Here is a 27,658-nt window from a genome sequence, read left to right as displayed (position 1 = left end):
ATGTGATTTTTTATCAGTGAAAAATTACTCTTTACCTATTTTTTACTATCTACCTAAGTTGCACAAATCCCTATTTTGTCCTCCAGGACGTCCTATTATTTGCACGACAGGTAAATAAACCATTTTACCTTTGAAGTCTTGTGTGCTGCCTTTTTCCTGGGCTGTTCCTTGGAGGGATCCATCTGAGTGCTACAGCCTGGAGGTGGCAGCAACATGAGGAGACCATATAGTGCCTGAATGACACAGTGTGGAGGTAGCAGCAACATGAGGAGACCATATAGTGGCTGAATGACACAGCGTGGAGGTGTTGGCAGCATGAGGAGACCATATAGTGGCTGAATGACACAGCCTGGAGTTGGTGGTAACATGAGGAGACCATATAGTGGCTGAATGACACAGCGTAGAGTTGGCGGCAGCATAAGGAGACCATATAGTGCCTGAATGACACAGCGTGGAGGTGGCGGCAGCATGAGGAGACCATATAGTGGCTGGATGACACAGTGTGGAGGTGGCGGCATAATGAAGAGACCATATAGTGCTTGAATGACACAGCGTGGAGGTGGCGGCAGCATGAGGAGAACATATGGTGGCTGAATGACAAAGTCTGGAGTTGGTGGCAGCATCAGGGGCCCATATAGTGCCTGATTGACACAGCCTGGAGTTGGCGGCAGCATAAGGAGACCATATAGTGGCTGAATGACACAACGTAGAGTTGACGGCAGCATAAGGAGACCATATAGTGCCTGAATGACACAGCGTGAAGTTGGCAGCAGCATGAGGAAACCATATAGTGGCTGAATGACACAGCCTGGAGTTGTCAGCAACATGAGGAGACCATACAGTGGCTGAATGACACAGCCTGGAGGTGGCGGAAGAATGAGGAGACCATATAGTGGCTGAATGAGACAGCCTGGAGGTGGCAGCAGCATGAGGAAAACATATGGTAGCAAAATGAGATAGCCTGGAGCTGGCATTGGCATGAGGAAAACATATGGTGGCAGTATGAGACAGCCTGGAGCTGGCATCAGCATGAGGAGAGCATATGGTGGCAGTATGAGACAGACTGGAGGTGGCATCAGCAGCATCAGGAGTCCTGAAAGTGACCCAGTGACATAGTGGGGCGGTGGGTGGCAATACCAGTACTCGTGACAAAGGTGGGTGAAAATAGGAGAACTTGGCATCAGATGTTTGGTATCAGGCGGTTGTCAGGATCAGAATAGTAGCTGAGACAGGTAGGCAGAAGAAATCTGCCTCTTTTGTAAATGTGTTAATGTTCACAAGTAAAACAAAAGGCAGACAGTGATCCGTAGTGTGATACTGTTTCTTGCACTGAGAAATGAGTAAGGGTGAATATTGCTCTTACCACAGTAAGCAGCTGTCCTGTGAAACGCGTTGCATTATGGGTGATTAAACATTTTATCCTGCTACCTGGTTGTCGAGCACCCTTGTATCCTGTCCACACCTTGGAGTTGCACTGTTATTTTTTATGTTCACAATTAAGTATTGAGGATATGCATTACGTAAAACGGAACTTTTAATTATATTCTTAGGATAAAATATAAGAACCCAAAATGATTTTTGAAATCAAACAAAAGGAAAGGTGTGCAAAAACAACATGTGCCACCTACACCACCAAGTATTGATGTGATGCAAAAACCTCTTAAAGATGGAAGGGAACAATGTATGGTCCATTGTAACCGGTGGGGGTAAAAACCTCCCCTGTAAGGCCCTACTCTTGCATTATTAATTGCCTTTTTGGCAAGTGTTACTTGCTCTAAAAGGGCATCCCCACACAGGAACCTCTCCCTATTTCCACCTGTAAACATTGCCATTTCCAAGGGTTTTTAGGTGTAAATGGGAAGAGGTTCCTGTGTGGGGCCACCCTTTTCAAGGCGAGTAACACTTTCCTCGAAATGGTGGAAGGGAACAATGTATTGTCCATTGTAGCAGGTGAGGGTAAAAAATTCCCCTGTAAGGCCCTACTCTCGCCCTATTAACTCCCTTCTTGGCAAGTGTTACTCACCCTAAAAAGGGTGGCCCCACACAGGAAACTCTCCCTATTTCCACCTAAAAACCCTGGGAAATGGCAGTGTTTGCAGGTAGAAACAGGGAGAGTTTCCTGTGAGGGGCTGCCCTATTTAGGGCTAGTATTACTTGCCAAGAAGGGAATTAATAGTGGCAGAGTAGGGCCTTACAGGGGAAGTTTTTACCCCCACCTGTTACAATGGACCATACGTTGTTCCCTTCCACCAAAGGTCTTTGCTTCACATCAATTCTTGGTGGTGTAGGTGGCATATGGTGTTTTTTGCACACCTTTCCTTTTGTTTGATTTCAATAAATTTTTGGGTGCATATATTTTATCCTAAGAAAAGTTAAGTTTTACTTAATGCATATCCTAAATACTTACTTGTGGTCTGATGCAGAGGAATGTCTGTAACTTGGGAGCAGGGCCTTAAATCTGTTTTGCACTATCCATATTTGTGAAGTGTTGGTGTTACACCATGGTTAATCTACTCTGATGCATCAGGCATTGGTGGGTGGAAATCCTGGCTGATCCATGCCTGATTCATCTTCACAAAGGTCAGTCTCTCCACATTTTTCGTGAACAGACAAGTTCTCCTTGGGGTTACTATGACCCCCGCCGCACTAAACACCCGCTCTGATGGCACACTACTGGCCGGGAAAGATAGCTTTTCCAGGGCAAACTCTACTAGTTGCAGCCACAAATCGAGTTTGGCTGCCCAGAAGTCCAGCGGATCTTCAAGGTGTGTTGGCATGGTCATGTCAAGGTATGCCACCACCTGCTGGTTCAGGTCCTGTTCCAGGTCTACCTGCTGCTGATGAGTTGCTTCACTATACGGGTGAAGAAAGGTACTCATCAGCGACTGTAGAGTCAGGCTGTTGCTGATGGAGCTGGTACTGCTCCAACAACCCAACCATGGTGACATTTCGGCGGTCACTACGCAAGCAAGTGAGCATGCATTGTGCCATTTGTGAAAGTGACTCGGATGGTCTCCCTGCCTCCATCTCCACTGCATACTGCCACAGTGTGTCTGGGTCCTCTGTCTTGCCTTCCTCATAATCCTTTAGCTCTTCTGGCTGCTCCTGCTCCTCCTCTCCTGTCAGGTGACTAGAAAAACCGCATATCTCCCGAAACCTAAACTGTGCTCCACTGTGCCCCTCCCCTCCTCCTCCTCCAGTTCAGCCCCCACAGGGCTTATGTGGACGTGAGATGTAGGGGCCACATCTCCAGTTCCCTGACCAGCCATTGTTTCCAACACGTATTGTAGTAAATGAAGCAGTGGAATGACGTTGTTTATCCTGTACTCCTGGCGACTGACTAATAAGGTGACTTCCTCAAAGGACCTGAACAAATGGCAGGTGTCACGCATGAACTTCCACTGGTGGACTTTGAAGTTACACAGGTGAGTCCCCCTATCCGCTTGGATCATCAAGAAATCGCTGATGGCTTTTCTCTATTTGTATAGTCGGTCCAACATATGGAGTGTGGAATTCCAATGTGTGTAAACTTTGCAAATCAGGCTATGTTGGGGGATACCGTTCTGACGCTGCAGCTCAAGGAGGGTGTGCTTTGCAGTGTATGAGTGGCTGAAGTGCATGCAAAGTTTTCTTCCCATTGTTAGGATGTCTTGCAGATGGGGGGAACACTTCAGGAACTGCTTGACAACCAGATTGAACACGTGTGCCATGCAGGGCGCATGGCTCAGGCTTCCTTGTTGCATCAAAGACCAGATGTTCCTCCCGTTGTCAGTCACCATGGTTCCCATTTCCAGTTTTCAAGGAGTAAGCCATGATTAGATTTCTTTTAGCAGTTCCTCCCCTGTGGGACTCTGTTTGCCAATGCAAACCAAGTGAAGAACAGCGTGAGACCGCCGTGCCCTGCACACATGGTATGCTGGAGGGGTACTGAGACTTGTTTGTGCAGTGGAGGTATAGGACATGGTGGAGGATGAGGAGGCGGAGTCACACACTGTCACAGGACCAATAGCCTGAGAGCGTGGAGGCATAAGCGGCATGACCTGTCCAAGTGGCTGTTGTGGCTGTGCAGGAGCCACATTCAGTGGGCTGTAAAGGACATGAATTCTGCACATGTCGGCACTGCAATGCACTTTGGTACACACAGACAGGCTAAAGGACTGGCCCACCTTCTGTTCCACCAAATTGTGCAGGGCTGGTACTGCCTTCTTAGCAAAGAAATGATGGCTTGGGACTCTCCACCTCAGCTCAGCACAAGCCATCAGTTCTCTGAAAGGTGTAGAGTCCACCACTTGAAAAGGGAGAAACTGCAGCACCAGCAACTTGGACAGGAGCACATTCAGTGCCGTTGGATGAGTGAGCACATACTGCTGTTTCTTGGACATGGCTTTGCTGATGGATTGCTGATCCGAAGTAGGAGGAGCAGGAACATTTGTAGCAACAGAAGTTGGGTATGACACACAGCTCCCTTTGGCTGAGGTGGTGGAGCCTTGGCTGGCTGAAACAAGGAGGGGCGTGCCACTGGGTGATGCAGCAGGCTGGACCACTACATCAGAGCCACGGTTCTCCCAGGCCATTTTAGGGTGACACTGCATATGTTGACGCAGGACCGTGGTACCAACATTGGGACCCTGGCCATGCTTCACCTTCTGTCGACACATCTTGCATTAACCTCCTCCGGATGCTTTATGAAAAATTGCCACACCACCTAAAACTGATTTTCCAACCAACAGTCCGCACTGATTGACTGCTAATGCTACTAACTCCAGGAACCTCTGTTCCACCACCTCCTGGGAAGGTAGGCTGCCGCAAAGCTCTCTGTCCCTCTCTCTCTCTCTCTCTCTGCAATAGAATGCTGATGTGACTGGGAGGTGAATCACTGCTGTAAAAATGCTTTTCTGTGCAAAACACACTGCTGTCTGTCCCTCTCTATCTCTCTGTAATAGAACGCTGATGTGACTGGCCACAAGATGCATGCCAATTATATAGGGCAGTGACATCACAGGGGTGGCTGGCTGCTGATAGGCTGCATGCTGCATGTGATTCAGGGTCATCTTGCCAACCCTTGTTCCCACCTTCCCAGGATTCCTTCCCCCATGTCCTCACATGTGGACCTGCCATTTTATATGCCCCCTGGAGCCTGGACCGCACTAAATGGAGTTTAATGAAGTGGTGATATTCATATTCTTTGAAAATTGAATTTTTCCTGAAATTCATAACGAATTTGGATTCTTCAGATTCGATTCACTCATCCCTAGTGGCAATGCAGTCCGGCGGAATTCCGCCCAAAGAATGTCTATGTACATTCTTAACAATACCAGGAGAAGACTTCCAGAAAGCGGTGGGTTATAACAGTGCCAGCCAGGAATGGACACGTCAGGTGAGTAGAGAAGGGGTTTATTAAAACAATGCAACGCGTTTCACCACACTTGACAATTAAGATGGGGAAGGATCTTATATACAGAGTGATATTAACTCTTTCCTAACCTATGTTGCATCTTAACAATTGTTGAAAGAAATAGGATTATGCAAAAAAAACTATATCCACATAAATATATATATATATATATATATATATATATATATATATATATATATATAAAGAAACACAAAGTTCCCTATAATATACAAAATATAAATAGAATACATATCAAAAACAATTATTCGCACAAAAAAGAAATATAAAACCAGCATAATGTCAGATAGAATATGTGTGTTATGGACATGCGTACATATGCGCAAAGAAATAAGCGTTCTGTTTATTTTCTATGTTGATTATTTTCAATACAAGTTATTTGTATAAATGTTTTTAAATATATTAAAATATACTTGATGTCTTTCCTTATTACATTTCAACACCAATGCAAATATAAATGCGCATAGGTATGTGCGTCGGCAAACACACCATCTATTTATAAAAATATTCCAAATACCAAAAATAAATAATATTTAAACCAAATTTTATAATTGTTGAAGAGCAAGAAAAGGGAAAAGGAAAAGGAAAAGAAAAAAGAAAAAAGGGGAAAATATAGGAGAAATAATAAAAAATATATATATAAATGGAAAAGCCGCAAAGAAAACGCTAAATTTTAACAGAGTATCTGTTACGCCAAGCGCTCTGGGTCCCTGCTCCTTCACGGAGCGCTCGTGGCGTTCATCTTCTGTTAGCAGCGCCCCGGTCAGACTCGCTGACTGGGAGCGCTGCTCTGAGTCCCCCGGCGGGGATGCGATACACGCGGCAGGACGTGCCTGCCCGCGGGTCGCATCCCGTTCTGCTCACCTGCCCCGTCCTCCTTCCGTCCCATCCCGGCGCGCGCGGCCCCGCTCTCTAGGGTGCGCGCGCGCTGGCTCTCTGAAATTTGAAGGGCCAGTGCACCACTAATTGGTGCCTGGCCCAATCAAGTGCAATCACCTCCATTTTCTATATAGCCCACTTCCCCTTCCTGTCCTCGCCAGATCTTGTTGCCCTAGTGCCCTGAGAAAGCGTTTTGTGTATCCCAAGCCTGTGTATCCAGACCCTTTCCGTTGCCCCTGACTACGAACCATTGCTGCCTGCCCTGACCTTCTGCTACGTCCGACCTTGCTCTTGCCTTGACCCTGTGTACCGCGCCTGTCTCAGCTGTCAGTGGGGTTGAGTCGCTATCGGGTGGAACGACCTGGGGGTTACCTGCCGCTGCAAGTCCATCCTGCTTTGCGGCGGGCTCTGGTGAAAACCAGTAACCCCTTAGATTCCGTTCCCCTGGTACGGCCCACGCCATCACCACACTGACACAGAGGATCCACTTCCTGTGTCCTCTCTGCATACCAGTCCAGATCCTGAAAGTATCAGAATTTGTGTTTGATAAACATATATTGTAAGGAATAATTATTAAATAAAACTATTTAGATTTAGACCAGATATTACTGCTATTAAAAGGCAGGAATACTGAAAAGTAAAAAATAAGAAAAAAGAAAAAATATCAAAATGTATAAAAGTATCACTATGTAAAAATCTACGACCTATATAAAGAAACCGCAGGGGAAACGTTCAATGTGAACAGAGTATCAGGATTGTGTTTCAAAGCACATTTTCGATCATTTCATTTAATCCCTGGGGGGATCAACGTGGCCAGCTTATGGATCCAAAAAGACTCTGTGTTAATCAGACGTTGAAATCGGTTAGGGCAATCTTCTGGAATTTGTTCAAGTATGGTTAGGTGTAAAGAACTTATATCGCCCTTATGGACAATAGAGAAGTGTCATGAAACACTATGCAATACAAATAGATTTTTTATGTTGGATCTGTGTTTGCACATACTAAACAGCACCGTCTGTACGGTGCAACCCATGTATTGTAGATTACAACTACATGCCAATAAATAGATCGCAAATTGTGTGCCACAATCGATCAAATCTTTTATTAAAATTTTTTTCTAAGTTTAGAAACACACGAAACTCTCAATCCTGATACTCTGACTCATGTTACAGCAGAGGCAATGTTTTTTTTTTTTACAAGGAATGCATCCCCTTTCCACTATCTCACCATTATTTTCCGGAGAATTAATATTATTAAATCTACTGGGTGCCAATAAGTTTTTCAGATTTTTAGAATGCCTAAATGTGACATTAGGGTATCTAGGGACTAACTGTTACCAATACAGGGTCAGCGAGGACAATAAACCAATTTTTCCTGAGGATTTCTTTCGTTTCAGTTGTGCTATTATTAAAGTTAGTGATAAAATTATATCTAAATTTATTTTCCTCAACCATTTGAACCTGCATTTTTTATTTTATTTTTAGTCACAAAAAAACAAATCTGATTTTTTTTCTTTCTTCACCTTATTATAAGCTGTGCATAATAATTTTTTCGGGTATCCCTTATCCCAAAAATGTTTTTGCAACAATGCCGACTGTATTTTAAAATCTGCATCACTTGTGCAATTTTTCCCCATGCGGACATACTGCCCATAGGGCAGATCCTTTAGCCAGTTTGGGTAGTGTGCACTGTCAAAACTCAAGAAACTATTAACGTCTACTTGTTTAAAATATGTACGAGTGATAATTTGACTGTCTTCAATTTTGCTGATTTCTTAATCCAAAAATTCTATTGTCACAGAAGAGAAATGTAGTGTGAATTGTTGCCCCTATGCATTGTGGTTTAAATAATTAACGAACTCCTCCGCCTCCGATTGGGTCCCTGTCCAAATAAAGAATAAATCATCTATAAATCTCCTAAATAATAAAACGTGTTGAGAAAATAAAAAGGACTGTGCCATGTACTGGGACTCGAATCGCCCCATGAACAAATTTGCATAACTAGGTGTGAATGGAGTCCCCATGGCACAGCCCTTAGTCTGTCTGTAAATAATATTAATAAAGGTGAATATATTGTGCTCCAAAATAAACTTAATACATCCGGATCACTATTTAGGAAATATTCTATGCTGTCTAGGCCAAGTTCTGTGCAAATGTTTGAATAGAGAGAACACACATCAAGGGTTAAAAAGAAAAAAGGAGGTGGAAGGGAAAGTTTACTGAGTTCTTGAATTAATTGTGTGGAATCCCTCAAATAAGAGGGTAACTGAGAAACATATGGTTGGAGGAATAAATCAACATAATGGGATAAGTGAGCAGTGATGGAATAAATACTTGAAATGATGGGACGACCTGGGGGTTTAAATAAATATTTATTTATGGTGTACTATTTTGTTCCTGAAAAATCTCAAGGGCCTAGATACTGTGAAAGGCCAGGCAAAAGTACTCACCAGCTGGTGTTGTACACAAATACTTTTTTAAGCTTACTGTAGCGCATTTTTCTGCCCTCATAAGTGTATACCACATACATTCATCTAAGTGGTGTATCATTTTGTTCCTGTTAAAGTCTCAAGGGCCTAAATACTGTGAAAGGCCAGGCAAAAGTACTAACCAGCTGGTGTTATACACAAATACTTTTTTAAGCGTACTGTAGCTCATTTTTCTGCACTCATAAGTACAAACCACAAACGTACATCTAATCGGTGTCCTATTTAGTTGCTGTTAAAGTTTCAAGGGCCTAGATACAGTGAAAGGCCAAGCAAAAAAAAACTAATCGTCTGGTGTTGTACACAAATACTTTTTTAAGCGTACTGTGGTGCATTTTTCTGCCCTCATAAGTGCATACCACATAAGTACATCTAAGTAGTGTACTATTTTGTTCCTGTTAAAATCTCAAGGGCCTAGATACTGTGAAAGGCCAGGCAAATGTATCTACCGACTGGTGTTATACACAAATACTTTTTTAAGCGTACTGTAGCGCATTTTTCTGCCCTCATAAGTGCATATCACATACGTACATCTAAGTGGTGTACTATTATGTTCCTGTTAAAGTCTCAAGGGCCTAGATATTGTGAAAGCCCAGGCAAAAGTACTCACCGGCTGGTGTTGTACACAAATACTTTTTTAAGCGTACTGTAGCAAATTTTTCTGCCCTTGTAAGTGCATACCACATACTTAAATCTAATTGGTGTGCTGTTTTGTTCCTGTTAAAGTCTCAAGGGCCTAGATTCTGTGGAAAGGACAGCCAAAAATACACACCTGCTGCTGTTCTAGACAAATACTGTTAAGTGTAGTGGAGCGCATTCAACTGCCCTCATGAGTGCATACCACATACGTACATCTAAGTGTTCACTTCATCACAAGTGGCATCTGATTCTCCCAGTCAACAGTCGGTGGGTTCCTCAGACACAACCCTCAGTTGGCATGGCCCGCAGCAGTCCCTGTCCTCCCTTTGCCTGTCTTATGCTGTTCCCTCCCCTACAGAAGTATCTTATGCAGTGGGTTCAGCTCCACTATTCAGTGAGGACGATCTAAGAGAAAACAGTCAGCAGCTACGGCCCAGCTAAGAAGTGGAGGAGACATCTGCCACTTCCTCCGCTAGGCAGGCAAGTAGTGATGAGGAGAGTGACATGGGAGGTGGTGTTGCCAATGTTCAGGGTCCTGAAGCAGATACTGTTGAGGAACCTGAGGAGGACATTAGTCACGTGCAGACACTTGTTGATGATGAAGCTGATCACATTTGGGAGCTAGGTGCAGAAGGGCTTCATCATCATTAGGAGAACAGGGTTGCAGGTTGCCCGTGAGGCAGCAGCTGAGCCATCAAGATGGTAACATGGTTGGCAGTCAGAATGGTGGCAGAAGAGGAAATTTTGGAGCCAAATGTGCTCGGTTGAGACCACCTGCTTCACGGCAGCCTACCTTCCCGTGAGATAATGGAACAGGGGTTCCTGGAGACGGCAGCAGTAGCAGTCAATTAGTGTGGACTGTTGGTGGGACAATTAGCTACTCGGCGGTGGGGCAGTTCTTCATCAAGCATCCAGAGGAGGTTAACATAGCCACATGCAAGATGTGTCGGCAGAAGGTGAAGCGTGGCCAGTGTCCCAATGTTGGCACCACGGCTCTGCATCAACATATGCTGTGCCACCATAATGCGACCTGGGCCACGATGTGGTGGTCCAGCCTGCTGCCTCACCCAGTGGCATGCCGCTCCCTGTTTCAGCCAGCCAAGGCTTCACCACCTCAGCCAAAGGGAGCTATGTGTCATACCCTTCTTCTGTCGATCCAGATGCTCCTGCTCCTCCTACTTCGAGTCAGTCATTCTGCCAGCAATCCATCGGCGAAGTCATGTCCAAGAGACAACAGTATGCGCCCACTAATCCAACGGTGCAGAAGCTGAATGTGCTCCTGTCCAAGTTGCTGGTGCTGCACCTTTGAGAGAACTAATGGCTTGTTCCGAGCCGAGGTGGAGAGTCCCAAGCTGTAATTTATTTTCTAAAAAGGCAGTACCAGCCCTGCACAATTTTGTGGAAGAGAAGGTGGGCCAGTCATTGAGCCTGTTGGTGTGTTCCAAAGTGCACGGCAGCCCCAACGTCTGGAACTGTAACTATGCAACTTGGACACACCACTTTCTCCTCCACGCTCTCAGGCCGTTGGTCCTGTGACAGTGTGCGACTCCGCCTCCTCATCCTCCATTGTGTCCTCAGCCTCCACTGCACAGACAAGTCTCAGTGCCCCTCCAGCATACCATGTGTGCAGGATACGGCAGTGTCACGCTGTTCTTCACATGGTTTGCCTTGGAGAACGAAGTCACACAGGGGAGGAACTGCTAAAAGTCATTCATTAAGAAATCGGAGCATGGCTTACTCCACGAAAACTGGAAATGGGAACCATGGTGACTGACAACAGGAAGAACATCTTGTCTGCGCTGCGACAAGGAAGGCTGAGCAATGCACCCTGCATAGCACACGTGTTCAATCTGGTGGTCAAGCTGTTCCTGAAGTTCCCCCCCCCCCCCATTTGCAAGACATCCTAACAATGGAAAGGAAACTTTGCATACACTTCAGCCACTCTTACACTGCAAAGCACATCCTCCTTGAGCTGCAGTGTCAGAACGATATCCCCCAACATAGTTGGAATTCCACCCTCCATATGTTGGACCAACTATACGAACAGAGAAAAGCCATCACCGATTTCTTGATGATCCAAGCGGATAGGGGGACTCCCCTGTGTAAGTTCAATGTCAACCAGTGGCAGCTCATACGTGACCTGCCGTTTGCTCAGTCCCTTTGAGGAAGCCACATTATTAGTCAGTCGCCAGGATTACGGGATGAACAACATAATTCCACTGCTTCATTTCCTACAACACAATGGCTGGTCAGGGCACTGGAGATGTGGAGCCTACATCTCATGGCTACATGAGCCCTGTGGGGGCTGAACTGGAGGAGGAGGAGGGGGAAGGGCGCAGTGGAGCACAATTTAGGTTTAGCGAAATGGGTGGTTTTTCTAGTCATCTGGCAGGAAAGTAGGAGAAGCCAGAGGAGCTAGAGACAGAGGACCCAGACACACCATGGCAGTATGCAGTGGAGATGGAGTCACTTGCACAAATGGCATGATGCATGCTCAGTTGCATGCATATTGACCGCCGAATTGTCACCATTCGGCAGTGGGATGACTTCTGGACCTTATTGGACCCTCGCTTCCGGCACAAAATGGGGGCCTTTTTTACACCCACTGAGAGGGAGGACAAACTGACCTACTACAGAGACATCTTACGTAGTCAGTGTGCCAATGCCTAACGGCGCCATCATCCATCATCTCGCAGGTCTTGGGGCCCTCTGAGCCTGAGTCTACAGTCGCTGATGAGTACCTTTCTTCACCTGCATTGTGAAGATGATTTAGGCATGGATCAGCCAGGATTTCCATCCACCAATACCTGATGCATTAGAATAGATTGACTATGGTGCCAAACCAAACACTTCACAAATATGGATAGTGCAAAATAGATTTAAGGCGTTGATGCCCAGTTACAAAATTCCTTCGCATCAGACCTTTTTTCATCCACCTTTGTCACGGGGTACTGGTATTGCCACCCACCACACCACTCTGTCACCGGGTCACTTTCATGACTCCCGATGCTGCTGCCACCTCCAGGCTGTATTATTTAGCCACTATATGGTCTTCTCTCACTGCTTTTATATTACCAACAAAAAATTTAAGGCAATAGTAGCTACCATAAAACTTCAATTTAAAATTGAAAATTCATCTTTTAATCTTAGGGATTGTGAAGCCCAATTGTCTCCTCATTCTGCCGCCAGCTCCAGGCTGTGTCATTCAGCCACTTAATCCCAAAGATTAAAAGATAAATTTTCAAATTTAAATTGAAGATTTATGGTAGCTAGTGCTACCATAAAATTTTTTAGGTAATGTCCCAGCAGCATGAGGAGACGCTTGCTGCTGGGATATTACCTAAAAAATTTGATGGTAGCACTAGCTACCATAAATCTTCAATTTAAATTAGAAAATTCATCTTTTCATTTTAGGGATTATGAAGCCCTATTGTCTCCTCAAACTGCCGCTAACTCCAGGCTGTGTCATTGTGCCGCTCTGCCTCAGTGATTCTAACAGCGATGCCTGTAATCTGCATGTCATACTGAATAATATCAATATATATTCGTAATTACGAATATTAGTTGTTTTCGCATATGCAAAATTTTATGCGCATATGTAAAATTTTATGTGCATATGCGGAAATATATGCGCATATTCGCGAATATGGAGTCCTCCCTTATTGCATGGTATAGGGAACCATGTGACTAGTGCATTAACTCTGTGATTTTTTTGCCAATTGAAACCAATAGGCCCATTGTTGTCTATGGGGATCTCATGGCATGTAAAACAGTAAGCTAAGCAGGACCGTCTAGGTAACACAGTGGAAGGGAGACCACCACAGGTTTGAGTCCTGGGGTGGGACAGAGTGTTACAGTGCTGTGGTTTAACTTTACTTTCCTGGAAAAGCAGCTGAGTTGCCCATAGCAACCAATCAGATCGCTTCTTTCATTTTTTTACAAGGCCTCTGCAAAATGAAAGAAGCGATCTGATTGGTTGCTATGGACAACTCAGAAACTTTTCCTGGCCTTTTTTTTTTCAGAGGCCTTTTCAAAAATGAAAGAAGCAATCTGATTGGTTGCTATGGGCAACTGCACAACTCTTCCTCTACACTGGTTTTGATGAATCTCCCCCATAGAGGGAGATTTATCAAAACCTGTCCAGAGGAAAAGTTTCTGAGTTGTCCATAGCAACCAATCAGATTGCTTCCTTCATTTTGCAGAGGCCTTGTGAAAAATGAAAGAAGTGATCTGATTGGTTGCTATGGGCAACTGGCATGCTGATCACTGGCGTGTATTAACACCTCTGTGATCAGCATTATCGGCGCTTGACTGCTCCTGCCTGGATCTCAGGGACGGAGCAGTCATTCGTCGATCGGACACCGAGGAGGCAGGTAAGGGCCCTCCCGGTGTCCGATCAGCTGTTCGGGACGCCACGATTTCACCGCGGCAGTCCCGAACAGCCCGACTGAGCAGCCGGGATACTTTCAGTTTCACTTTAGAAGCGGCGGTCAGCTTTGACCGCCGCTTCTAAAGGGTTAATTCCGCACATCGCCGCGATCGGCGATGTGTGGTATTAGCCGCGGGTCCCGGCCGTTGACCGAAGCGATAAGCGGGACCGAAGCGATAAGCGATAAGATGCAAGATCGCGGCGCGATCTCGCTTCATATCGCGGGAGCCGGCGCAGGACGTAAATTTACGGGGTCTTTAAGGGGTTAAAGAAGGGAGGGCTCAATATTCGCGCATATGCGGAAAACCAGTGTAGAGGAAAAGTTTCTGAGTTGCCCATAGGAACCAATCAGATCGCTTCTTTCATTTTGCAGAGGCCTTATGAAAAATGAAAGAAGCAATCTGATTGGTTGCTATGGGCAAATCAGCAGCATTTCCAGGAAAGTAAAGTTAAAGGGGTACTCCGGTGAAAACCTTTTTTCTTTTAAATCAACTGGTGGTAGAAAGTTAAACATGTTTGTAAATTACTTCTATTAAAAAAAACTTAATCCTTCCTGTACTTATTAGCTGCTGAATGCTACAGAGGAAATTATTTTCTTTATGGAATGCTCTCTGATGACATCACGAGCACAGTTCTCGCTGCTGATGTTATAATAATAATAACGCTTTATTTATTGTTGTTCTTAGTGGGATTTGAACCCAACCAGCAGTGCTAACCACTGAGCCTCCATGCTGCCCTTAGCATACATCTGCTATGCATCTGCTATGCATGGTTGCTAAAATGGACAGAGATGTCAGCAGAGAGCACTGTGCTCGTGATGTCATTAGTGTTCCAAAAAGAAAGGAATTTCCTCTGTAGCATTCAGCAGCTAATAAGTACTGGAAGGATTAAGATTTTTTAATAGAAGTAATTTACAAATATGTTTAACTTTCTGCCACCAGTTGATTTAAAAGAAAAAAGGTTTTCACCAGAGTACCCCTTTAAGCCACAACACTGTGAAGCTCTGTCCCACCCCAGGACTAGAACCAGTGGTGGCCTCCCATCCACTGTGCTGCAGAGTCGGTCCTGCTTAACATGCCGTGAGATCCCCATAGCCCACAATGGGCCTATAGGTTTCAACGGGCAAAAAATCACAGAGTTAATGCACTAATCACAGTTCCCTATACCATTAAGAGAAGGGAGGGCTCAATATTCGCGAATATGTGCATATATTTTCGCATATGTGCAAAAAAATCTGAATATAACGAATATGCGAATTTCACGAATATATGACGAATATTCGTCCATATATTCGTGAAATATCGCAAATTCGAATATGGCCTCTGCCGCTCATCACTACTGAATAACAGTATTATTTCACTAACAGCACACTCCATATGTGTGTTAGGACAAGGCACTTCTATTGAGCCTCTCTGTAGGCCAGAAATAGCCGTTTTTAATTAATCGGCCAAATCAAATTTTTTGCACCTTTTTTCAAAGGTGTACTTGGCAAATATCTTCCACTGCAATGTCAGAAATCAAACACTGGATTTCATAGACAGATTTTGTAATTGCATCAAAATTTTGCACCACATTACAGCCACAAATAAGCCAGGAATCCAATGATAAATCTCCCTCAATGTCCCTAAGGGGTTTTAAAGATCAGCTTAAGCTATTATTGACCCCTTAAGGACCAGGCCCATTTTGGCCTTAAGACCAGACCAATTTTATTTTTGCATTTCGTTTTTTCCTCCTCGCCTTCTAAAAATCATAACTCTCTTATATTTCCATCCACAGACCCATATGAGGGCTTGTTTTTTGCGTCACCAATTGTACTTTGTAATTACATCACTTATTTTACCATAAAATGTACGGCGCAACCAAACAAATATTATTTATGTGGGTAAATTGAAAAGAAAACCGCAATTTAGAAGGTTTTGTTTTCACGCTGTACACTTTCCGGAAAAAATTACATGTTTTCTTTATTCTGTGGGTCAATACGATTAAAATGATACACATGATTATATTATTTTCTATAATTGACTACCTATTTTGACTACCTATAACTTTCAAATTTTTCCGTATATGGGGCAATATGAGGGCTCATTTTTTGCGTCATGATCTGTAGTTTTTATCAGTATCACTTTTGCCTAGGTTTTACTTTTTATTAATTTTTTATTAATTTTTTTGGGAATAAAATGTGACAAAAAAGAAGCAATTTTGGACTCTTTAAAAATGTTTTACGATTACGCCGTTAACCGTACAGGATGATTAACAATATATTTTAATAGTTCAGACTTTTACACATGCGGCGATACCAAATACGTGTATTAATTATTGTTTTTTACGCTTTTTGGGGGGTAAAATGGGAAAAACGGACGTTTTACTTTTTTATTGGGGGAGGGGTTTTTCTATTTTTTTTACTTTTTAATTTTATATTTTCTTAAATTTTTTTTTTTTACACTTTTTATGTCCCCATAGTGGACTATTCATTGCAATCAGTTGATTGCTAATACTGTGCAGTGCTATGTATAGGACACAGCACTGCTCAGTATTATCGGTGATCTTCTGCTCTGGTCTGCTCGATCTCAGACCACAGCAGAAGACCCCGGGAGACGGCCGGAGCCAGGTGAGGGAACCTCCAGCCACCATGCTGGATGATCGAATCCCCGCGTAAGCGCCGCGGGCGATCCGATCATCCATTGAAAGTACCGCAATGCCGCAGATGCCATGATCGCGGATGTCCGCCATTACCGGCGGGTCCCTGGCTGCTGATAGCAGCCGGGACCTGCTGGGCATGATGCGAGCACCGCTCCGGTGCTCGCGATCATGTCAGCGCATAAATGTACGTCATGGTGCATTAAGTACCACGTCACCATGACGTATATTTACGCCCATTGTCGTTAAGGGGTTAAACTATAATGTAAAGGCTCTTGTGTATGCCTTATGTATTTAGTTGATTTGCCATTTATGGATCATCTGCCATCTTGATTTGCTCTTTTAAATTTTCTATAATGCCTCTGGATTTGCCGTGATGACATTTCAGTGCCTCTAATTTCAACTAATCTAAGTGCAACAAGTGACAGTGTCCCATAACTCACACTATGCAGTCTCAGCGTATTCCTCATAGGCTACATTAGAGAAGTTGCACATAGCACAAGGCAGATAGCAGAGGCAGACATTGTGATTCAGGGGAGTTTCATAATTTAGCAGGTAACCACAGTAGGGATTCTATTATATCCCTGCTCTTCTAGTATATCTTCATCAGCAGTTTGTGCATAATAAAAAAAATACAGAGTAAAAAGGGCAGAACTTGGTAAGGGAGGGGAGGTGTGTGAAAGCTGCTAGGATGGATTTGACAGATTAAGGTGTATTCCTATAGCTAAAAGAAAATAAGTCACACAGGAGACACTGACCTCCTGTTTGCACATCAGACCCTGTGATTTACTCAAGCTCTAAGTGAGGAACAATTGACCAAACTGCAATAAAAAGTTCAAAATACATAGATGTAACTGAGCTGGGATGAAACAAATTACAATGCAGGAATATTGCTTGTGGCAAATAAGCTCTATGGGGGAGAGTTATGAAAACCTCTCCAGAGGAAAAGTTGCCCAGTTGCCCATAGCAACCAATCAGATTGCTTCTTTGATTTTGAAGAGGCCTTGTTAAAAATGAAAGAAGTGAGCTGATTGGTTGCTATGGGCAACTCAGCAACTATTCCTCTGAGCAAATTTTGATAAATCTCCCCCTATATGTCAAAAAAAGTTATTTTTGTTGGTGTATGTCTTTTACGCCCTCGCCTAACTGTCTTTTACTTCCTATACTAGTGTATCTAAAAATCACATGAAGCATCTATATACATTGTAAAATTTATGAATGATGTATATAATATCAATATTCTTCATCCCCGCAGCTTCAACTTCATCTAACTTAAAGACTTGTGCAATTGGAATGGAATCTCCTCTTCCCAGTGGTTTTGTATTACAAAATAGGTGGAGACCTGTCTTCTGTAATTTTCCAGATATGACCCAAGAACAGATGTACGCTTGTTTAAAGGATAAGAGAGTTCATTTTTTTGGAGACTCCACAATGCGACAATGGTTTGAATATTTGGAAAAAAAACTACCAGGTATGCAGACGCACCACATACAGGGAGACACATGCAAACACACACACAACTAGTGATGAATGAACTGAACCTGTTAAGCCTGGGTTCAGAGGAGGGCAACAAAGATAATTCATGGTATCGGAGGATTACAGGACTAAGACAGGTTATCAAGCTTGGGGTTAGTTAGTTTACAGAAAAGACGTCTTAGGGGGATCTGATCCCAATGTACAAATAAATGAATGGAAAGTACGGAGATCCTTCTAGTGATCTTTTTATACCTAGGCCGGTAACCAAGACACGGGGGGCATCCTCTACGTCTAGAGGTAAGAAGGTTTCACCATCATAACAGACAGAGATTCTTTACTGTAAGAGCAATGAGACTATGGAACTCTCTGCCACATGATGTTGTGATGTCTGACTCAATAAACAAGTTGAAGGTAGGCCTGGATGTTTTTCTAGAGAAATATAACATTTCAGGTTATGGATACTAAATTTATGTGGATAGAACGTTGAAATGACAGACTCTTGTCTTTTTTCAACCTTACAAACTATATAACTATGTAATATACACTGTACATATATGCACTTAATGCAAAGGTCCGGGAAGATGGACCTTTATTGATCAGATATTCATGGCCAATGCTAATATCAGTCTGGTACATTCACAGGAGATATAAAATATGGCTCTCATAAAATCAGATCAGAGGTTCTATTGACAATGTCAACTTCTTCTTTTCCAACAGGATTGAAGACTTTTAAATTCCCCCACATGGCAGTAGATGATAAAAACAATATCATTTTGTTCTTTAACAGTCACAGTCATCCTTTTGTTACAGCGCGTACCCATTTTGTTAAAGGTAGTTTACACATGAGCGATGAGATCGATCATATAGCTGGAGGTCCAAACTATGTCCTGGTCATCTCACTCGGTCAACACTTCCGACCTCTACCAATCCAGCTCTTCATCAGGAGGGTTATGAATGTACACAGAGCTGTGGAAAGACTCTTCTTAAGGAGTCCAGATACCAAGGTCATCATCAAGGCCGAGAACACTCGAGAAATCAAAGCGGACATGGAGAGATTCAGTGACTTTCATGGCTACATCCAATACCTGATTGTAATGGAAGCCTTCAAAGATCTTCCTGTTGCTACTGTTGATGCATGGGACATGACAATCGCCTTCAACTCATATCGCGTCCATCCATTAGAACTTGTAGTCAGGAACCAGATAAATATGTTTTTTTCATATATATGTTCTTAACATTTATAAAGGGTTTGTCCAAAAATGAGAAAAAATAAGTCAACTATATTTTTCAGTAATAACGCCACTACTGAAGGGGTACTCGAGAGGAAAAAAATGTTCTCAAATTAACTGGTGCCAGAAAGCTATATATATTTTTTTAATGAATTCTATTAAACAAAAAATAGTAGTTATAAGCTGCTGTATGCTCCACAGGAAGTTGTGTAGTTCTTTCCAGTCTGACCACAGTGCTCTCTGCTGTCACCTCTGTCTGTGTTGGGAATGGTGCGGAGCAGGAGAGGTTTGCTATGAGGATTTGCTCCTGCTCTGAACAGTTCCAGATATGGACAGAGTTGGCAGCAGAGAGCACTGTGGTCAGACTGGAAAGAGCTACTCAACTTTGTCTGGAGCATACAGCAGCTGATAGTATTAGAAGGATTAGGGCTCATTCCCACTACAAAAACTCCACCCAGAAATATTCTGGGCAGACATTCTGTCTGGAGCAGGCACCAATATCCCATCTGAATTGATGTCAATGCATTTCAGAATGGATTTCACCAAAGAGTATACATGTTCATTCTGTCGAAGGAGTGTAGGGTCTGGAATTTCTGTTGCAAAAGATTCCTATTGTATGGTGCAGTAGAATCCCATTAGAACAATGGGAGGCTGCTGCACCATATTTCTTTGTGGTAATATTATCTATATCAATTAGATAGCGAAGGATGAAAAACACAGACTATGCTATATGTCTCATGTGAAGTACACGCCCCATTCTCTTCGGAAGAAGGAAAAGTGATCACCCCCCCAGACAATATCTACTAATTCCTTTAAAGGAGAAGTATCATGCCTAAAACTTATTCCCTATCCAAAAGACCCCCCACGATCTCCTGAACGGCACCCCAGCTCTCCCACATGAAGCAGCGGCCAACACCCCCCCCCCCCCCCCCCCCCTTCTGTATCTCTATGGGAGAGATAGAGATTGCATAACTGCTCTTCTACAGAAATACATGGAGGGGGCATGTCGGCCGCCACTTTGTGCAAAGGCAACACGCCTTCCCGGGGAGAGCTGGGACCCTGTGCAGGAGATAACGGGTGTCCCAGTAGTTGGATAGGGGATAAGTTGTTTGGCATGATATATCTCCTTTAAAGGGGTATTCCATGAAAAAACATTTTTTTTTTTTCATATCAACTGGCTCCAGAAAATTTAACAGATTTGTAAATTACTTCTACTAAAAAACCTTAATTCTTCCAGTACTTATCAACTACTGAAGTTGAGTTGTTCTTTTCTGTCTGGCCACACTGTTCTCTGCTGACACCTCTGTCTGTCTCAAGAACTGTCCAGAGCAGGATAGGTTTGCTATGGGGATTTGCAGCTACTCTGGACAGTTCCTGAGACAGACAGAGGTGTCAGCAGAGAGCACTGTAGTCAGACAGAAAATAACAACTCAACTTCAGCAGCTGATAAGTACTGGTAGGATTAAGATGTTTTAATAGACTTAATTTACAAATCTGTATAACTTTCTGGAGCCAGTTGATATGAAAAAAAATGTTTTTTCATGGAATACCCCTTTAAGTAGCACTCTTAAATCATGAAATCATCAAAAAATGCTTTTACAACTTTTATTACCAAATAGACATGGAAAATTTAGAAGGAATGTGGACTTCATAGAAAGCTGTCAACCCATTTCTTTATAGCTAATGACTTATTAAGAAGGACGTTTCTAGCTAGGACCCATAGAATAGGAAAAAACTAACGGGAACTCGCTATCAGCCCAATGTTGTTGTGAAGAACTGAATGTTAATAAACAATATTCAACCAACTTAGTATATGGAAATATTAGAGAAGATCCATTTAAGATGGATGCCCTTATAGTATGCTATTGTGAAACTCCATTAAATGTTAGAATAACATGTCTCATCATGAGCCTCATGGCTGGTACTGTGTGTAGCTAAATATATGCAGTGTGTGAATATAAAATATATGTGTGAAGCCACGAACAATTTATAAGTGTTTGTATGGACTATTTTATATTCAACTAGCTGAGTACCCGGCGCTGCCCGGTTTTTCATACCTTATCCTTGTGGGGGAAGAAAATCAACAAAGGAGGAAGCTCTTGTCCTCATATCCCATCCCTATATCCTGATCCCATATCCCCTCCTCATATCCCAACTACAAATCCCCTCCTCATATTCCGATCTCATATCCCCTCCTCATATCCCATCCCCATATCCCATCCTCATATCCCGACTCCAAATCCCCTCCTCATATTCCGATCTCATATCCCGTCCCTATATCCCGTCGCCATATCCCTTCCCCATATCCCGTCCCCATATCCCTTCCCCATATCCCGTCCCCATATCCCGTCCTCATATCCCGTTCTCATATCCCGTCCCTATTTCTCGTTCCCATATCCCTTCCCCATATCCCCTCCCCACATCCCGACCCCATATCCCATCCTCACATCCCGTCCCTATATCCCGTCCTCATATCCCGTCCTCATTTCCTGTCCTCATATCCCGTCCCTATATCCCGTCCTCATATCTCGTCCTCATATCCCGACCCCATATCCCATTCCCATATCCCAATCCCATATCGCGACCCCAAATCCCAACCCATATGCCAGTAATAAGACATAGACCCTCTTTAATGGGGTACTCTGGTGGGAATTTTTATTTAACCCCTTAAGGACTCAGGGTTTTTCCATTTTTTGCAAACTTGTTTTTTCCTCCTCACCTTTTAAAACTCATAACCTTTCAATTTTGCACCTACAATTTAGTTTTTTGTTTCTGCGACACCAAATCTACTTTGTAAGTCATTTTAGCCAAAAATCTACGGCGAACCCCCCCCCCTCAAAAAAAATGTTTGCTATTTTGTAACTTTTGGCAGCTTCCATTTCTACACAGTACATTTTTTATATAGGTTTGATTTTGTTGTACTTCTGGAAAAAATCATAACTACATGCAAGAAAACGAATATGTTTCAAAATGTCCTCTTTTAACCCCTATAGGGGGGTAGGTAGGCTCCTGCCGTGAGCAAGGGAGGAAGGGGGCGTGGCCCGGCAGGCTTGACATCATCTGCACCCTGTCAGTCCGCACTTCCGCCCTTTTCCCTCTTCAACATCAGTGGAACAGTGTAACAATAGATCTCCCCGGGGCAAGGTGAGTGAGCGCAGCAGCATTGCGGGACTCGTACGCTCTGTGTTCCGAAGCAGTCATTCATTGTCCCGTAGTGGCGCAGCAGCATGTCGGGCCTGATGTGCTCTGTGTCCCGACGTGCTGCCTTGCTACTACAGGACAATGAATGACTGCTTCGGGACAAAGAGAGTACAAGACCCGATCCTCTTCTGTGCTGCCCTGCGCTACACTGACATTTGGCCAGATGAAGAGGCTGGCCATGACAGGAGCGCCTGTGCTGCAGGCACAGTGCTCACTCCTGCCTGTCTGATTGACAGACGGGGAGCTGCACTGTGCTCTTCAGTGTCCGGCTTCGCTGAGATTTCGGACTCATGCTGCCAGGCCGGCATGAGTCCGAACTCTATGCGCCGGGACATGTAGGGAGACCCCTAGTGGCCGTTTTTTAAAAGTAAAAAAAAATATATAAAGATACATTTTTGTTAATCACATGTAATTAGAAAGTTGTTTCTAACACATTGATTAACAGAATATAAAAAGTTTTTTTTTTGGTGACAGGTACGCTTTAAATCACATTTATTTACACTTTTATTTTTGCAGTGTTATAGCCCCAATAGGGGACTATAACATGCAGTACATTGATTGCAGACACTGATCAACGCATGCCATAGCATTACATTGATCAGTGCTATCGGCGCTCCACTGCTCCTGCCTGGATCTCAAGCACGGAGCAGTGAATTGACAATTGTATAACGAGAAGGCAGTTAGGGACCTTCCTCGTGTCCGTACAGCTGATCTGGACACTGTGGTTTCACGGCAATGGTCCCAATCAGCCTGACTGAGCTGCCGGGAAGGTTCTACTTTCACTTTAGACAGGGCGATCAACTTTGATCGCTGCATCTGAAGGGTTAATACCAGGCATCACCACGATCAGTGATGTCCAGCATTAGCTTGCCCATTGATAGCCGCTGGGACCGACCCGAAATGATGCAGGGTCACCATGTGACCCAGCGTTAAATTGTGAGAGCTGGCTCAGGACATAAATATACGTCCTGCGTCGTTAAGGAGTTAAATAAACTGGTGCCAGAAAGTTAAACAGATTTGTAAATTACTTCTATTAAAAAAAATCTTAATCCTTGCAGTATTTATCAGCTGCTGTATACTACACAGGAAGTTAAGTTGTTCTTTCCAGTCTGACCACAGTGCTCTATGCTGACACCTCTGTCCATGTCAGGAACTGTCCAGAGCAGGAAAGGTTTGCCATGGGGATTTGCTCCTACTCTGGACAATTCCTGATACAAACAGAGGTGTCAGCAGAGAGCACTGTGGTCAGACAGAAAAGAACAACTCAACTTCCTCTTTAGTATACAGCAGCTGATAAATACTGGAAGGATTAAGATTTTTAAATAGAAGTAATTTACAAATCTGTTTAACTTTCTGGAGCCAGTTGATATGGAAAAAAAAAGTTGTTTTCCACCGGAGTACCCCTTTAAAGGGCTAAGCTGTAAAATATTACAAATTCCCTATAAATTTGGTATTTTAATGAATGACTTACATAAACATGTCCTTTTTTTACAGCAGAATAAAATTGAAAATGACCCCCCTTCCACCTAATAAATATTTTGTAGTTTTGCTTTACAATACACTGTAGAAATTAACTCATTTCTTGAACTTCACTTTTATAGGTATGAAAAAAAATAGCATTATTGCTCCTTGACTCTGTCCCTGTGGCTACGCCCTGTATTTATATGAGGACGTTTACCAAAGTCCAAAGTTTCCCACTCAGTCTGTCTTGGGTTTTTCCGTAAAGTTTATTAAAAGAAATGAACGAAAAGATGTGCAACTAATTGTCTGAGAATTCAGTCCTCAATCCCAGTAGGACTTTAGAAAGCCGCACATGAATGTTTTGCCAATATCGATGAACTAAAACACGTAAGTGACTTCTAAACTTCTGCAGTAATTTATGTTATCAAAAGTTATTAGACTTGTGCAAGAATAATGAATGCAGACTTTTAAAATGTTCACATAACAGAGACATGATAGAATTTGTGGTTGGTGGGGATCCTGCTGCTGAGACCCCCACTGATCGCTAGAAGGAAGAGACATAAGTCCTCCCTTGAATGCTGTGTCCCTCTGTCTCTGCTTGGCTTTCCTTGTAAAGCCGAGCACACTGGGGGAGATAATCAAAAACTACCGTCATTTCTGTTACACCGATATTAATTACACTTTTTTTTTCTCCTCAAAAAAGTCTCTTGTGCTGCTTTGAAAATACAAAAATATGTGAGAGTACATTTTCTTGCCACTTTAGTTTTTTTTCGCACCAAAGTTGCCAAATTTGGCGCCAAAATATATATTTTTTTGCTGTCAAATTGGATTTTTTGTGCCAAAATTGCTGATTTTGGCACCAAAAAGCGATAACTGTATAAATAAAAATTTCTAGGGATTAAATCTGAGTTCAGGCGCAGTGACTAGAGATGAGCGAATCGAATCTGATGAATCCAAATTCCTTACGAATTTCATGAAAAATTCGATTCGCAACGAATGCAAATATTCTAAGATTCTATAGTGCGAATCGCTTCATTAAACTCCATTTAGAGCGGTCCAGGCTCCAGGGCATCTAAAATGGCGGATCCACTTGTGAGGAAGGGAAGGGAGGAACAACGGTAGGCGGGATGACCCTGAATCACATGCAGGATGCAGCCTATCAGCAGCCAGTCAACCCTGTGATGTCACAGCCCTATATATTCAGCAGCCATATTCCGGCTAGTCACTTCATTACAATACACTGCAGAGAGATAGGACAGACAGCACTGTGTGTTAAACAGAAAAGCTTTTTCCAGCAGCGTTTCACATCCTAATGACATCAGCGTTCTGGTGGACAGAGAGCAGTGCGTTTTTGCACAGAAAATAATTCTTACTGCAGCGATTAACTTCCCAGTCACTGTCTACAGCATTGTATTACAGAGAGGGGCAGAGAGCTGTGTTTTGCCTCATACTTTTGAACAAGCTGGCTCATCTAGATAAATGTTAGCAGAGGAGGGAGACATTTTTTAGGGCAAATCTGTGTCTTTTGTTCCACAACAACTAGTCTGCTGGTTATACTAATCTGTAGACGGTATAATACATACCTAGCAGTCCATTCCTAATAATCTTTGAGAGAGTGCAATTTTGGGTTTAGTGCACAGCGACTGTGTGCTGCAGAACTGTTGTGTACTGCTGGTGTTGAGCGCATTTTTCTGCCCTCATAAGTGCATACCACATACAACATCTAAGTGGTGTACTTTTTTGTACCTGTTAATCTGTCGAGGGCCTAGATACTGTGAAAGCCCAGGCAAAAGTAATCACCGGCTGGTGTTTTACTCAAATAATTTTTTAAGCATTCTCTATCGCATTTTTTTGCCCTCATAAGTGCATACCACATACTTAAAGTTTTGTACTATATTGTTCCTGTTAAAGTCTCAAGGGCCAGGCAAAAGTACTCACCGCCATGTGTTGTACACAAATATTTATTTAAGCATACTGTAGCATATTTTTCTGCCCTCATAATTGCATACCACATACGCACATCTAAGTGGTGTACTATTTTGTTCCTGTTAAAGTCTCAAGGGCCTAGATACTGTGAAAGGCCAGGAAAAAGTACTCACCAGCTGGTGTTGTAAACAAATGCTTATTTAAGCGTACTGTAGCACATTTTTCTGCCCTCATAAGTCCATACCACATATGTACATCTAAGTGGTGTACTATTTTGTTCCTGTTAAAGTCTTAAGGGCCTAGTTAGTGTAAAAGGCCAGCTAAAAGTACACACCTGCTGTTCTAGACAAATACTTTTTTAAGTACTACTTTTTAAGTGTAGTGAAGCGTATTGTACTTCCCTCATATCCGTGTGAAGCCCTATTGTCTCCTCATGCTGCCGCCAGCCGCATCAGCCTCTATATGGTTTACTGATGCTAATGGGCCTGGGACATTGCCTAAAAACATTTTATGGTAACACTTGCTACCATAAATCTTCAATTTAAATTTGAAAATTCATCTTTTAATCTTAGAGATTGTGAGGCCCTATGGTCTCCCCATGCTGCTCCAACTCCAGGCTGTGTCATTCTGTCTGATTATGGTCTCTTCCTGCTACTGCCACTTCTAGGCTCTGTCATTGTGCTGCTATGGGACTCCCTGTTAGATTGGGTTTTGTGGTCATACAGTATTAATGCAAAGTAAACACGGGGGCTTAGAGGGGTACTCCGGTGGAAAACTTTTTTTTTTTTTTAAATCAACTGGTTCGTTCCAGGAAGTTAAACAGATTTGTAAATTAGTTCTATAAAAAAAATCTTAATCCTTCCAGTACTTATTAGCTGCTAAATACTACAGAGGAAATTCTTTTCTTTTTGGAACACAGAGCTCTCTGCTGATATCGCGAGCACAGTGCTCTCTGCTGACATCTCTGCATTTTAAAAACTGTCCAGAGTTGGAGAAAATCAACATAGCAAACATATACTGCTCTGGACAATTCCTAAAATGGACAGAGATGTCAGCAGAGAGCACTGTGCTTGTGATATCAGCAGAGAGCTCTGTGTTCCAAAAAGAAAATAATTTCCTCTGTAGTATTCAGCAGCTCATAAGGACTGGAAGGATTAAATTTTTTTTATAGAAGTCATTTACAAATCTGTTTAACTTTCTGGCAGCAGTTGATTTAAAAAAAATGTAATTTAAATTAAAAAAATTGATGTAATCTTTTCAAGACTGAGGCCCTATGGTCATCGACGTAATGTTACCTGTGGAATTATCACAAGAATCCAATGAAACAGCTTGGAGCGATAACAATGAACCTTAACTGATTAAATGAAACATTCGCCCTTTCAAAGTCGGGGCGGGGGGGGGGGGGGGCTGAAAGGCAGGGCCTGGAACAGGTGGTATCTCATCTGGAAGGCAGAGGACCAGCAGCTCGATGCTCACCAGAATTGGTAACAAAAAAATTAAAATAAATTCAAATTAAATTAAATAAAAATTACATTAAAAAATCTGCCACATCCAGACGCTCTGTGGCAGTGATTCTAATAGCGATGATTGTAATCTGCATGTCATACTGAATAACAGTATTATTTCACTAACACAGCAAACTCCCTATGCGTGTTAGGACAAGGCAAAGTGTTCTACACCCCTATTGAGGCTCTCTGTAGGCCAGAAATAGACATTTTTAATAGCGATTTGCTGTGAATAAAATTCGGACCGAAAAAAAAATGACATGGAAAAAATGAATTTTTGTTAACATTTTTTAATCAAATTTTCTACAACAATTTTTTTTAATAATTGAATAAATAACACCTCCACCCCCCAAAAAAAAAAGAAAAAAAAAAAAAAAA

General features: G+C 42.9%; 1 protein-coding gene across 1 annotated transcript in view; it reads left to right on the top strand.

The window, feature by feature from the left end:
• Positions 1-19,366, top strand: part of LOC130296190 (NXPE family member 1-like) — a 67,931-nt gene extending 48,565 nt beyond the window's left edge. Inside the window, exons 5-6 of the mRNA XM_056547468.1 lie at positions 17,738-17,953; positions 18,676-19,366. Of these exons, the coding sequence (XP_056403443.1) occupies positions 17,738-17,953; positions 18,676-19,193 (734 nt within the window). The 3' untranslated portion in view covers positions 19,194-19,366. The remainder of the gene's footprint in view (positions 1-17,737; positions 17,954-18,675) is intronic.
• The last annotated feature ends 8,292 nt before the right edge of the window (positions 19,367-27,658 follow it).

This window comes from Hyla sarda, chromosome 12, assembly GCF_029499605.1.
Source record: "Hyla sarda isolate aHylSar1 chromosome 12, aHylSar1.hap1, whole genome shotgun sequence".
NCBI lineage: Eukaryota > Metazoa > Chordata > Amphibia > Anura > Hylidae > Hyla > Hyla sarda.
This window is presented reverse-complemented; position numbering and strand designations above follow the sequence as displayed.